The sequence below is a fragment of the Miniopterus natalensis genome, chromosome 13 (assembly GCF_054644295.1).
Source record: "Miniopterus natalensis isolate mMinNat1 chromosome 13, mMinNat1.hap1, whole genome shotgun sequence".
In the NCBI taxonomy this organism is placed as follows: Eukaryota; Metazoa; Chordata; class Mammalia; order Chiroptera; family Miniopteridae; genus Miniopterus; species Miniopterus natalensis.
Window position 1 is genome coordinate 48,406,164 of NC_142093.1, and position 13,516 is coordinate 48,419,679.

Genomic DNA, 13,516 nt, shown 5'->3' on the forward strand with positions numbered 1-13,516 from the left:
GAAAGCACAGGGTATTTGGCAGACGAAGGAAAAGTCATTAGGCTGGAAAAGATCGTTGGGCATTCATTACACGTTTTACCCTCTAGACTACAGGAGGCTGGGGTAACAAGAGCTCGCTTTTCCTTTTTAAATCAGGTTCATTGAAGTATAACTTACATAGAAGTAAAATTTACCTTTCTAGGTGTATAGTTCTGTAAGTCAGGACAAAGGTGTACAGTAAACACTGACGCAATCAAGACCTAATACATTCTCCTCACCTCAAAAAATTCTCTCTGTAGTTAATCCCCAGCCTCCACTCTCTCAGCTGCAGGCACCTATTGACCCGATTTCTGTCCCAAAAGTTTAATTTTACTTTGAAATAAATACACACATGCACAGCAAGTTGCAGAGAGGGCCCACATACACTAGCCCCAACTCCTTCCAATGCTAATACCTTATACAAAACTGTAGAAAAATATCAAAGCCGATATCGTTGTAAGCGATGATATGATTAATTAGACTAAAGACCTTATTCAGATCCCACCAGTGTAAACATGCATTAGCTCGTTTTAGGGAACAAAAGTGGGCCACAGCATGCAAGACGGGTTGGAAGGAATTCAAGGAGGTGCAGGGACAGGAGAGGACTGAAGGAAACACTTCTGGAGAACAGACATCATTTGATGAACGATTTGGTATGAGTATTTAAATTAATCCTTTCTTCGGAAATGCAGTCTCCCACGTGGCAGGACAGCAAGCAGGCTGAAGGGCCTGACCTTTGACTGAATTGAGGAAACGTGTCTTCCAGGCATGAAATCCCCAAATAACCGTAACATTCCTGCTAACTCTTACTCAAACGGGGGAAAAACAAACAGAAACATGTTTAGTCATTTTCTTCCTTCTGCATGGTTGGGAACAACGAAATAACTGTTAAACACCTGATATTCCCTTCAGATTTGGACAGCTACCTGCTGGTTCTCATGAACAGAATTAGTTAAGTCCCCAAACCAAAACATACTAAAACCTCTATACTTTTATTCCTTCCTGGAGCTCCATATTTTGGGGGCTCTCCTACCTGCTCCAGCCCAGCATCTGACCGCAGTATTAATAATGCCTACAACTTAACATATTTACAAACATCATCTACTCATCACAAGACTGTGGGGTGTTGTCATCACTTTTACAGCCCAAGAAATCGAGGCTTGTGTTTGGTACCCAGGACATACCAACACGGTCAAGCGCTTAGAAAGGTGTGGGCACAGGGTACCCATGCAGTAAATGTGGGCCAGGCTCCTTGAAGCTGGTTTCTCCCCCCCCCCCCCCAATGGCCGCATGGACCTCCACAGCCCCGGTGTACTCAATTCAAACAAAAGCTCCACACATGCAATGCTTCTGGTGATGAAAATCCTCATTTACATCTCAGTTTGTTTAAACCTTCCTCCGGCTGCTATCTAGTTTACCACTAGTTACTACCAAATACCAAGTATCTTAAAACCAGATTTAATGAAATATGGTAGCAAACCCCTTTTACTGTATCCTGGGGTAGATATTTTACATACATTTTAGTCCTTAATCCTCCAAATAGCTACGTATGAATATTACCATCATTAATCACGTTATTATCTGTAATCATGCTCATTTTAAAGAGGGCACAGAGAGGCCAAGCGATTTGCCCCGGCCACACAGCTAGTCATGGCGGACATGAAGGTTACCCTAAGGCAAACACTACCTTGACTGAACTTCAAGTCTCAGTAGACTTCGCTTAGGGTCACAGTTCTCTTTCGTGCGAACAAACAAACCAAAAAGCAATGTCAGATATAAGAGGGTAAATTAAAATAACAACCCGACCCAACCCAGCCCGGACACAGCGGCTCGGCGAGGTTCAAGAGCCCGTCCGAGTCGCGCGGAGGGTGAGCCAAACCCAAAGCGCGACCCGCTTCCAGCGCCGCGCGTTACCCACGGGCCCGGGGCAGGGGCAGTGCCGATGCTGCATTTGTTCAACTCACGTCTGGAAGCCAAGCTGACAAGGAAGAGGGTAAGGACGGAGAGCTAGCTCACGGGCAGGGGAAGGGAGGAAAACACACGCACACACGCACACGCGCGCGCGCCCCCAACAGTTTTCAAAGCGGAGCACTCAAGACGCGCCGAGGCGCCGGAGCAAACTTGGCGCGATCCCGCCGGACACCCCGGCAGGCGGGCGCCGAGTCTTCAAAGATGGTTCCCGGGCAGGCGACCTTGGAGCCCGGCCGCCGACCCCGGCGCTCCGGCTCCCTCCCGCGATCGCCCGTCAGCCGGCCGCGCGGCACCGGACGACCGCCGGGCGCCGGCTCGGAAAGGAACGAGCACGTGTCCCCGGGCGGCCCGGCGCCGCGCCCCGCGCCCCAGGGCGGGGGCCCCTCGCGGCGGCCGCTCGCGGCCCGGAAGCACCGGCGGCCCCGCCCAGCCGCGGGGGCGCCCTCAGCCCCGAGCGCGCAGCCCCCGGAGGGCCCGAGGGCGGCCGGACCGGCGGGCGGGCGTCCCCGAGCCGCGCGCGCCGGCGGCCCCGCACTTCCTCTTCCTCCCCACGCGCGGCGCGGCGCGGCGGCCAGACCGAGGCCGGGCTCGAGCCCCGACCGCGACCTGCTGGGGAGCGCGGGCCAGCGCCGCGCCCCGAGCCGCCGCCGCCGCCGCCCCGTCCCCGCCGCGCCCTCGGGCCGCGGGGCCTCCGGCTGGCTGGGCCCCGCGCGGGCAGCGAGAGGCGGGGCCGCCGTGCGGGCGGCGGAAGGAGGCGGAGGAGGAGGAAGAGGAGGAGGAGGCGGCGGCCGGGAGCCGGGGGAGAGGGGCGGGGGGTGGGCCGGGGAAGGGGAGGAGCGGGATTTCAGGAGCGCGGCGCCGCAGCCGGGAGCCGGCGGGCCCGAGAGTGACCGAGTCACGGCGGGCGCCGGAGGAGCCGTGGCGTCGGACCCGCCTCCTGGAGGAGCTCAGCCCCGGCCAGGCCCGGCCCCATTCCCGCCCCGCGCCGCCTCCCCGCCGCCGCCGCCGCCGCCGCCGGAGCGCTCCCCTGCCCACCCCGCCCCCGCGGCCGAGCCCGGGAGTCGAGTGGGAGTCGGCCGGCCTGCGCGGGCAGCGCCGGGACCCCGCGGGGGACACTGCAGCCGGAGCCCGGGAGGGGCCGCGCCGCCACCGTCTGAACTAGGATGTCCCGACATGAAGGTGAGAGCAGCCCCCACCCCCACCGCCTGGGCCTCGGCCTACCCCTCCCGGCCCGGGCGCCGCGGCGGGCGGCCGGGAGGCGGCGGAGACTTGGGCCGGGCCGAGCGGGCCCCGAAACGCCGGGCCCGGGAGCGAGCGAGAGGCGGCGGGGAGCCGCGGCGCCGCCGCTGGAGCCGCCACGGCCGCGGCCCTGAGCTGGGCCTGGTGCCGGAGGCGGGGCGGCCGGGCCGGCCGGAGGGTTTGCACTGTCATGGGGAGGGGGAGGGGAGGCGGCGGGGCCCGTTACCGGCGGGAGCCGGGCCCCGGGGACTGATACCGGCCGCCACGGCCCGCCCGGGCGATCCCGGAGCCGCGGGCCCCGGCGAGGCCTAGCGCGCCCGCCACCCCGGAAGGGCCCGGTGCGGCCGCCGAGCGGGGCCACAGGCGGAGGCGGGAGACCGAGGAGCCGGCTCGGGATCGGCGGGCGCGTCCAGTCGCCGGGAGACGGCGGCGAGTGGCCCTGCCTGCGGAGGACCGCAGGGCAGGCGGGAAGGCTGGGCGGCCGGGGGACGGGAAGCCCCCGCCGCCCGGCCTCGCGGCTAGGCCTCGGCGCGTCCCTGGGCTCGGGTAACCAAGTTCCCGGGGCGGATCCGGCGGGGCCGCGGCGGGCACACTCCCTGCGCCGTCACCTGGTCGGGGCGGACTCGTCCCCGGCCGGCCGCGGCCCCTCTCGCGGCGTGCACCACCTACCGGGACCGGGGCTTGGGAAATGCCCGCGGGGAGGTCTAGGAATGGTCGGGGGGAGTTTGGGGCTTGGTTTTGAGCTATAAAAACAGGATGGGGCACAGTTGCAAATAAGTAGACAGTTCTAACCCAGTCCCAGGGTACAAAGAGAAAAATAAATGTTCAGGGCCCATATATAGACGTTGCGCTGGTAAAAAAAATAAATAAATAAATAAAATAAGTTAACTTCAGTTTACTGCCATATGGTTTAGAAAAAGAGGAGGGAGGTGTGTTTTTCTTTGTTTCGCTGCCACAGGTCTTTAAGTAAAAACTATTAAGAGACTTGGGGAAAACTTTATCCTAATAAGGTTAATGCAACATTGTAGAAGTGGCTGGAAAGTATTGTGTACTCTTGATTTTAAAGTCCTATGTAGGTACAGGTGATGTAGGTAGGAGTGGAGAACGTTTAGTGAGTCAGATTAGTGTGTGTGCTTCACACCCGTTGGAAGGATATTCTTAGGGAAATACGGGCCTTGGAATTTTGAGGTTTAAAAACTCAGGTTGGTTAAAATGATACTGAGAGCAAATTTGCATTACTAGTTGCAATGTTGAGATTGACTCAAAGAATATTTTGTGTTCAAGGATTCTGTATTTTGATCTTCACAAACTGAATAGGAAATATAATGCACTTTTTTTACTCACTGTGTACAGCTGTGGACATTTTGAAATAATAATGTACTTAGGCTCATAGGAATATTTTGAAACAGTACTTTCTACATTTTCTACTTAATGGAAATATATTCCCTATATGTAATTTAAAAGACATTGTAATTCTAATCAAATTTTAATTTGGAATATCAAAGTTTATATTAGACTCTAGTTGTGTGTACATTGACCACCTTCAAAACAAAATTAACAGCAATGGCTTCAGGCCCTCTTGCTCATAAGAACTGGAAGAGTTAAAGTTACAGTATCATAGCAATAGGACCCATTCTCCTTGCTTCAGGAAAGCATGCAGGTAGTTCCAGACTGAGTATTCAAATTGAGTAGTATCCTAGGTAGATTCCTTTATCCTCAGTAATCTTTTAGAACAGCAATTTTCAACCAGTGTGCTTGCAAGAATTTTTAAAACATGCAATACCTGATCAGAGTCAGGGGCCTTGATCTCTTTTTCCTTAGATTGTCAAATAAAAAAATGACAACAGCCAACACAATAACCATCCAGTGTGAATGAATCAAAATTATACTTTTTTTTTTTAATCAGCGTGGCAAAAAATGTGTTTTTTGTGTTCTGCAGAACTTTAGTAATTAGTTTGTGTGTGCCGTGAGTTGAAAAAGGTTGAAAATCGGTGTTTTAGAATAATTAAAATCCCACAGTGCTAGTAGTCTTAAATGTAACAAATTCAGTAATCTAAGCCCACTCTCCCTTACTTGGCCCTGTGGAAAAGCATGTGGCGTTCAAACTTATATTACTTTTTAGTTGCTTGAATATTACTGAACCTTAGGACATTAATAGCACACCTTTTCTGGTAACTTATATAACACCAGATGTTTCTGAAAAAGGAACATTCCTATAATACATCAGTTGAAGATTTGTAGTACAGTATTTGACAAGTAATTATCTTTTAAAGGTCTAGTTTATGGCCTAAGGCAGTTGCATTGAGAATCACATTTAATTCATTAGATGTTCAGGCTGCCGTTACTTTCATCAGTGGGAATTTAACCTATCAACAAATACAGAGTTTGACACCCTCACTATTCTAGTTCTTTATTCACCTTTCTCTTCTTTGGACCTACTAATTCCATTTCTGTTAGCATTTCTTTAGAGGTATCCGTCTATCCACCTTCAGATTCTCTGTAGTTCTTGTTTCCTTTCAGTAGTGTGACCCAGAACTGGATGTAGTAGCCTGGTGAAAGATCTGAACTGTGTTGCCTGTAATGTACTTGCAATGTGTTTCCTTTTCAGTGCCTTCAGTATGCATGTAATTTGTTACTTTGTCTTTGTATCCACCCTAATGTGTTGCACTATATTATGTATATCTAAGCTGTAACTTTGGACAACACAGCTCCAGGATGGACATCTATCAAGCTTAGACTCTGCCTTGTGAAACAGTGGACTACCTCTGAGAAAGGAGATGCAGCCAGGAGCATAGAGAATGCTTTAGCTCAGCGGTCAGCATTCTGTACCAAGGGGCAGGTAGTAAATATTGTGGCTTGGTGAGTTATGAAGTCAGCTCTGCCATTGTAGTATAAAAGCAGCTATAGACAACATGTAAATGAATGAGCACAACCATGTTCCAATTAAAACTTTTATTTACAAATACATTTGAATTTCATACAATTCTCGTGTCATGAAACATGACTCTTAGGTTTGCCATTTGAAAATGTAAAAACCATTCTTAGCTTGCAGACTGTACAAACACAGAAGGTGGCTGAATTTGGCCCAGTTTGGCCCAGGGCTATAATTTGCCTTCTTTTGCTCTAGACTAGAGCTTTGGAGAGTAAATGGAAATGGAATTTTGTATTCCATCATTTCCTTTGGGGTAATAGGGAATGAGTCTGTGGACTAAACCAGTTCTGTACCTCAGTTTCCAGCATTACCCTGTAGATTGGGATAGAAGTAATTGTTCCCAGGTGTGGGAAAGAGGTTCCCCACCTTTCCGGAACTTGTCTTAGCAGGGGTGGCAGTACTCTACATTGTTTCCTGTTTGCCCGTTATGACTTTCCCAACCAGAATTTCAGGGTCTGCTTTAATTCACTTTGTAATGTTGTTATATTAGTAAATATTTTACAACATTAGTGCCCAATTGCTTAATGTTCACTATGCTAATACCCTGTTACACCTAGTGAAACCAATTATTTTCTATTTTATTTGTAAGTATTTTTTAATTTTCACTACATACTTTCTTTTAAATACTTTTAAAATATGTTATTCAGAGCTTAAGACCATTTAATAGCTTTAGATTTTAATAAAACACATCTAATTACTCAGTGCTTATTAGCTGAAATGAAGTTATGAATGTTCTTGCATGAGTTGGAACCTAATTGACTATCCAGAGCTAGGAATACATTTATTGCCTTAAGTCAATCCAGCATTTTTTCAGCGGCTACTGTGTATTAGGCATTTTGCTAGATACCAAGGAGTGTGAAGATAAGTAAATGAGACACGGTGCCTTAACTACAGCACAACGTGAGACGTGCCAGGAGAAGGGGATAATTAATTACCAGCGTTTTTCTTCGTAATTTTGCCCAATTTCAGAGGGAATCTATTGTAATTTCTAATGCTTTTTTCTTTGATTTTAGAGAGAGAGGAAGGGGGAGGGAGAGAGAAACATCCATGTGAGAGAGAAACATTGATTGGCTGCCTCCCTTATGTGCCCCAACAGGAAATTGAACCTGCAACCTTTTGGTGCACAGGAGGATGCTAAACCAACTGAGCCACACCGGCCAAGGCTGACACTGTTTTTTTCTTGAGTGCCTTAACTTTTTGTGGGCTACTCTTGATTTTGGATAGCATTAAGATCTCAAATACAGTCCTATCTTCACCTGATTTATGCTTTCCCTAGCTGTTTGAAGATTTTCATATGTAAAAATGATACTGAATAAGTGGACAGGAGATCATATTGCTTTGTTATTCTCAGAAGCATCTGATACTGTTTATTTGTAAAACCTAAAGTACAAGAGTAGGCGGGCCATTAATCTAGTTTCCGAAAGTTGTACCATTTTTTGAAATTGTACCACTCTTCAGTTGGTAGGTTCAGATTTTCTCTTTTCTACAAATTGGTGCTAAGCCCTGCCGGGCGTGGCTCAGCGGTTGAGCGTCAACCTAGGATCCAGGCGATCAGGGTTCAATTCCCGATCAGGGCACATGCCCAGGTTGCGGGCTAGTCGATCAGTGACTCTCATCATTGATGTTTCTAGCTCTGTCTCTCCCTCTCCTTTCCTCTCTCTGAAATCAATAAAGATATATTTAAAAAATAAAAATAAAAAAAAATAAAAATTGACGCTAAAACCACATACAAATAATCCCAGAGTGAATTGCAATAATTTTGTTTTCAGAATTTGGGGATCGCAAAGACAAGATTGGTAATTAGTATGTGGTTTTAATGTAGTGACTTTTGCCTTCATGTAGCAAAGTAAGTTAACTGCCACTGAAAAGATCTTTACCATGTCATACAGTTTATTTTACTTTAACTCTGATCTAGTAAAAGATTATGACATTCTTACACCTTTTCAATTTCAATAAATCATGAATTACATTTACCTTAACTTTCAATAAAAGAAAGATAAGAATGTAAATATTTTAATTTCTGGGGCCCTTGATTTCATGATTTCTTATAAAGTTGATTTTGAAGCCCATTTTTCCCATATTGACATTTGTGTTTAACTTAATGTAATAAAATATAACTTTACTCTCTTTTAAATTGGAGATTTAATTTGGAAGAAATTCCTTTTAGTTTTAGAATCTTAAGTTGTATTAGCAGCAAACTTATTTAAAGATTGAAATTTTTTTTCACAGTAGAACTTAGGAAACTTTGGATGTGAAATGACCAAACAAATCCCTTCATATTAGGCTTGCGATGTTTTAAAAAAGAAATCCATGCACTTATGTCTGAGCCATCAGCTCCCTAACGTCTATATACATTTGCTGAGGTTTGGTGGTTTGTTTGTTTTGTTTTGTTTTTTTAATCCTCACCCAAGGATATGTTTTTATTGATTTTAGGGAGAGGGTAAGGGGGAGAGAGGGAAACATTGGTCTGTTGTCTCCTGTACGTGCCCTGACCAGGGACCAACCTTCTTGGTGTACCAACGTTGGAGCCACCCTGCCAGGGCTGTTTTTGTTTTTTTAGCTGGAGGTTCCAAAAGTTGTTTTCAGTGAAGGTTAAGGCATATTGGATTATCCTAGAAATAGTGTTGTTTTTTTAATTACATTATAAATATTGCTTTTGGGCTGCTGGCTACTGGCATAAATACGGACTCAAACATTTCCTACATTTCATAGTCATAAAAGTAAAAACTAGAATGTTGTTCATAATTAAAATCTTTATAAAAGATTAGTTTCAGTGTTGTGCTAGGAGCCATGTTTTTCATTTCCTTAAAATAAAAAGTACAGTTTTTTTACTCACTGAAGTTATTAAAATTGAGTCAAGAGCCCCTTAGAAGTATGCATATCAGAGCATTTTTATAAATATTTTAATTTTTAAAATATTAGCCATGTCCTTGCTTATGTGAAAGATAAAGGGATCATATTACCTATTACCTAGATTCTGTGCTAAGGAAGGAAGTGGTGAAGAAAAGAGGGGGTTGTTGAGATGGTAAATGACAAGGCCTGGAGGGTGATGGCAGAGGACAGCTAGGCAAGGTGGACATGAAGCTTGGAAATGATCTGTAGCCACAGAGAGTCAGAAACAAGCCAACCTTCATGCCTCGAGAACCGTCTTAAGAGCTGGGTACCAGGAGGTGGTAAATTGCCTTGTGAGGCAACTTCCATGGCGCCGTCCCTACTACCGCTCTCCCACTCTTTTGCGTGTTTTTAGTTGTCTTTTTGAATAGTAGTGAAGCAGGATGTGGGTCCATCTAGTACGTGTACATGGCCCATTTATCTCTTCCATGGCCACAGTCCCAACCAGCAGTCCAGCAGACTTGGCCAGTGGCCGCAAGGGGTGTCATGGAGAAAGTATGGATGGATCTTGCAAATCCAGCACTGCTGCTAGAAAAACCAACTGAACTCATAAGAGTGGGTCAGTCTAGTCACCTTCAGCCAGGAGGGGCAGGCAATGAGTGGGTAAGGCCTCTTGACATCATGACTAACTCGGTTTGTGTTATCTTCTGCTAAATTGTGTGGGGGTTTTCCTCTCTTGATAATACTCAGTGCCAGTGTCAATAACTTCAGTTTTTTCCAGAGTAAGAGGATTTTCATTGGAAGAGTCACTTTAGAGTGCTAACTTGATGTGTTGACTATTACAACAGTCACAGGCATATTCTACTATAATTTATTTTTTAGTTTTGACTCTTGTTTTTTTGTTGTTCTCCTAAGACTGCCACCCTCCCCTCTCAGCTAGCAAAGTTACGGGTCCATGCAGTGGCACCTCCGCCTTATTCTCCAGGCATTTTTTTTACCCTGTAATTGTTTACTTGCCTGTCCGCCTCCCCCACAAGCTACCTGAGGGGTAGGTGTAGTGTTACACTTAACTTTGTACCTTACCACTTAGGATTTGTGGGTGATTGTTAGAGATGGTAATACTTGTCTAAAAAATGATGGGACTGGAAAATGCTTTCCTTCGTCTTCATCTGGGGAAGCTGGTTAAGAGGGAGGAAGATTGTGGGAAAGAAGGCTTGCAAATTTCAAAAATGTGAGAGGAGATGAACTACATAGAGCGAAAATAACTAAGGGAGCTGGCTCATGGGGAATGGCCTGGACTAGGCTTGGAGTGTGTTTTGTTCATCTCTTCCTGGCTCTGGTTGCAGATTAACTGACTGTGGGTTCTGCATATTAATTGTACTATGTGCATGAGTTTTCTGCTTCATTCAGTCATTCATTCAGTTAATATTTATGGACTACCTACTTGAGTACCACTCAAAGTCATCTCCAGAACTTGCTGCAAGTTGTTGACCTTGCTGCAGGATGGTGACATTCAGTGGTTTGAAACACGTGTTTGGGAATTACATGCTTTCCTGTTGAATGGGCTGTGGCTCCTTTCCAGTGTGCTGGGCTTAGTTCTTAAAGTTTATATTTTATGACAGGGTGATTAAATCATATAAGTATTTTAATCTTTTGGCAATTACTTCTACATGCCCAGCAGTACATTTTTTTCTGTAACAGTATTGTCCTTAGACGATGGAAGTCTCAACATACATCTATCTGCATATGTTAAAATATATTGAAATAGGTTATTCCTCATATGTTTGTATCTTTTTGATGCTTGGCGAGAACTACAGGGATTAAATGTTTAATTTTTCTATTCAGTATAGTGTTTTGCAAAGTCCTAATAGTTATATAGCAACTGTTGGGGTAACTAGACCCTGCTTCTGTTCTTTTTTTTTTTTTTTTTTTTTTAAATCTATCTATATTGATTTCAGAGAGAGGAAAGGAGGGGGAGAGAGAGAGAAACATCAGTGATGAGAGAGTCATTGATCGGCTGCCTATCCCGCAACCCGGGCATGTGCCCTGACTGGGAATCAAACCCCAATCTCCTAGATCCTAGGTCGATGCTCAACTGCTGAACCACACCTGGCCGGGCTGCTTCTGTTCTTTTTCACCCAGTATCAGTATCCCCTTTGGTGTCCTCTGGTTATAGAGATTGGGCAGGGCAAGCCAGTGTGAAGCTTTCTAAATTCGGAGATAAAGTAAAGGACATTAAGGTAAAATGGCAGTGATTACAGGAATTGTTACAGATGTCTCTTTTCTGTAAGAATGAAATAACATGCTAGGACCTGGGAGTGGTTGGGTGCTGGGAGCCAGGTAGTTTTTATAATCAGAATTATGAACACTTATAGGGATTGTGATACATTTAATTGCAATTTGAAATGAATGTAAACTGTGCAGTGTGTTTGTATAGTTATAGTTATGGATATACAGAGTGGTCGCAGTGGTGGAACTAATCTTCCCTTGCCTAGGAGTATGGGGATTAAAACATCAAGTGGCAGCGGGTGGGCACTTGATCTGTGGTGTTCCTACATTAGGCCAAGATCAAGGATCTTCACGTCAGACATACTACGTATCTTCATGTTCATTCATTGCGCCATAACATTTTCTACAAGCAGTTTAGAAGTCACCCAAAGGAGGAGGAGCTAGCAAATCTATTTGCAGAATCAGGGTAGACTTTAACTTTCCAATAGAAATCTAGTGCAAGGCATTTGTAATTTTAATTCCCTGGTAGCCACAGTAACAACTAAGAAGGTACAAATAATTTTAATAATTTAATACTTTAGCCCAGTATATCCAAAATAACATTTCCACGTGTAATCAACATAAGATTTGTTAATGAAATGTTTGCTGTAAAAATTTGATATATGTTTTACATTTAGCACATTTTAATTCAGGTGCTAAATTTTCACCAAAAATTTTTCACTTTTTTTCTTTTTCAATTACAGTGGACATTCAATATTTTGTCAGTGTCATGTGTACAGCATTGCGGTTAGACATATATGTAACTTATGAAGTGATCCCAGGGATAAATCTGTTATCTACCTGGCACCATATATAGTTACTACAATATTATTTACTATATTCCCTATGCTGTACTTTACATCCCAATAACTATTTTGTAATCGCCAATTTGTATTTCTTAATCCCTTCACCATTTTCACCTGGCCCCCCAACAACCTCCCTCCCATCTGGCAACCATCAGTTCTCTGTATCTGAGTCTGTTTCTGTTTTGCTTATTACATTTCACATATAAGTGAAATCTTAACTGTGTTTGTCTTTCTCTGCCTGCCTTACTTAGTGTAACACCTTCTAGGTCCATCCATGTTGTCACAGATGGTAAGATACCATTTTTTATGGCCGAGTCATAGTCTATTGTATCTTTGTACCACATCTTTATTTAATTATCTCACCAAAAATATTTGATCTTAGCTGAAAATCATCTTTATGCAATGGCGATCTGCTAATTCATTGTTGATTATATGCTGCCTCTTCTGTGGGTACATTTTGATGCAGTAATGCCATCTACTTAATGGTCTACTCATGAACATTCTGGATTTCTGCTTCTTGAATTTCTCTTCTAAGAACTTAGATTTTACCTTTTTCACCTCAAAATTATTTTTTAACTTACTTTCGTTACCATCACAATAGAAACCTGCTTTACAAACAGCTACAAATGTATATAAATTCTAATCACTTTGTAGGCTGTTCAGATTGGAGTAAATAATGGCTTCAAGGTGGTTTTAATGTCATTTTGGGGGTTTATTTTAAAGTCCCCTGCATTTACAAATATAGAGCTTGTAAAAATTGTTATAAGTTTTAATATATGGTGAAATTAGAGGATAGTTGTGAGTTCCTCCTGGTGGTAATAGACTTTTCATCACTTTTGTAATTTATTGTAGACATGTTTTTTTCTTCTTCTTCAGCTAAGATAGCATAAGAAATGACTTACTGTACACGTGTCGCATTCAGCCACAACTGAGGACAACTGATCCAGAATGTCAGGTCCAGGGCAAAGGACCAAAAGGGACTGTTTTTATACAAGCAAGGTAGATAGATGGTCATGGCAGTCAGATGATGATGGATGCTCTAGGTCCATTGCCAAGTTCTAGACAATAGGCATGTATGTAGTCCAGCCGTTGGTACCAGTGTCCTTGGCCTCTGGCTTTCCTTACTTGCACTCCTGTGGGCGCATAAGCTAGCGATTCAGTTGGACCTCTGCCTCACCTTTCTTTGGCTTGTGCATTCATTTCTTCCTCTACTGGGAGCTCAAGGCGTGGAGGTTTCTAAGAAAACGGTGCAAAGACCAAGAAAGTTGTAGGTGTGTTTCATTGTAATGAGATTGGATCTCTAGTATAGTATCCAGTCTGTACTCTCTAACAATAGGAAACCCAGTGGCTGTGATTCTTCCTAAAAGTAATTTTAAGGAAACTGATTATGGAGCTAATTAATACGTAGCCCACTATCAAGGCTAGCCACCCACTGGCGATTTTTGTCTTT

The 13,516-nt window shown here is 45.0% G+C and overlaps 1 protein-coding gene across 1 annotated transcript in view; it reads left to right on the forward strand.

The window, feature by feature from the left end:
* The first annotated feature begins 3,077 nt into the window (after positions 1-3,077).
* KCMF1 (potassium channel modulatory factor 1) overlaps positions 3,078-13,516 on the forward strand; it is a 65,684-nt gene continuing 55,245 nt past the window's right edge. Inside the window, exon 1 of the mRNA XM_087823665.1 lies at positions 3,078-3,168. Coding sequence (XP_087679791.1) covers positions 3,153-3,168 — 16 coding nt within the window. The 5' untranslated portion in view covers positions 3,078-3,152. The remainder of the gene's footprint in view (positions 3,169-13,516) is intronic.